General features: G+C 65.8%; 1 protein-coding gene across 1 annotated transcript in view; it reads left to right on the forward strand.

Moving 5' to 3' along the window:
- EMH_0016750 (uncharacterized protein) overlaps window positions 1-352 on the forward strand; it is a gene marked incomplete at both ends in the record, with an annotated part of 945 nt that extends 593 nt beyond the window's left edge. Inside the window, one exon of the mRNA XM_013500717.1 lies at window positions 1-352. Coding sequence (XP_013356171.1) covers window positions 1-352 — 352 coding nt within the window.
- Window positions 353-623: the final 271 nt, after the last annotated feature.

The following is a 623-nucleotide window of genomic DNA, read 5'->3' on the forward strand; positions in this document are numbered from 1 at the left end:
ACAACAGCAACAACCAACAGCCACTGCTTCGCACTCTCAAAAGCTTCTGCTGCTTCTGCAGCAGCAGCAAAAGGGGTACCGCATCCCCCTACATCTTTGGGGGTATTGGGTAAAACCCAGGCAAGGGGGCCCCCCACTAGGGGCCCACCTGCGCATACACCGCAGCGTCCAGGCTCTGCTGCTTCTGCTGCCTCTCACCAAGCACTGGGGAGGGGTGGGGGCCCCCAGGCTCGAGCAGGACGTGGGGGGGCCTCGGGGGCCCCCGGGGGCCCCGGGGGACCCGGGGGCCCCCCAACGTCCGGGGGGCCCCCAGCACCTGGGGGGCCCCCCATATCAGGGGAGAAGAGCGTGACAGTAACGAGAGATTTCGCGGAGAAAACACCAGCAGGTATACTGCATCATATAACCCGCACAACAACAGAATCCTTAGATACACTGGAGCCGCAGCAGCAGCTGCAGCAGCTGCAGCAGCTGCTGCTCCCTGCTGCCTTCATTCCAACCAGGGGGACCCCAGGGGGGCCCCCAGGGGGGGCCCCGGGTACTGGGGGGCCCCCAGGGGGCCCCGGGTGTACTGGGGGGCCCCCCACCCGTCGAGAAAACAGAAATAGAGAGGCTGCAGCAAG

The sequence above is a fragment of the Eimeria mitis genome, genomic scaffold, assembly GCF_000499745.2.
Source record: "Eimeria mitis Houghton genomic scaffold, Emh_scaff577, whole genome shotgun sequence".
NCBI lineage: Eukaryota > Apicomplexa > Conoidasida > Eucoccidiorida > Eimeriidae > Eimeria > Eimeria mitis.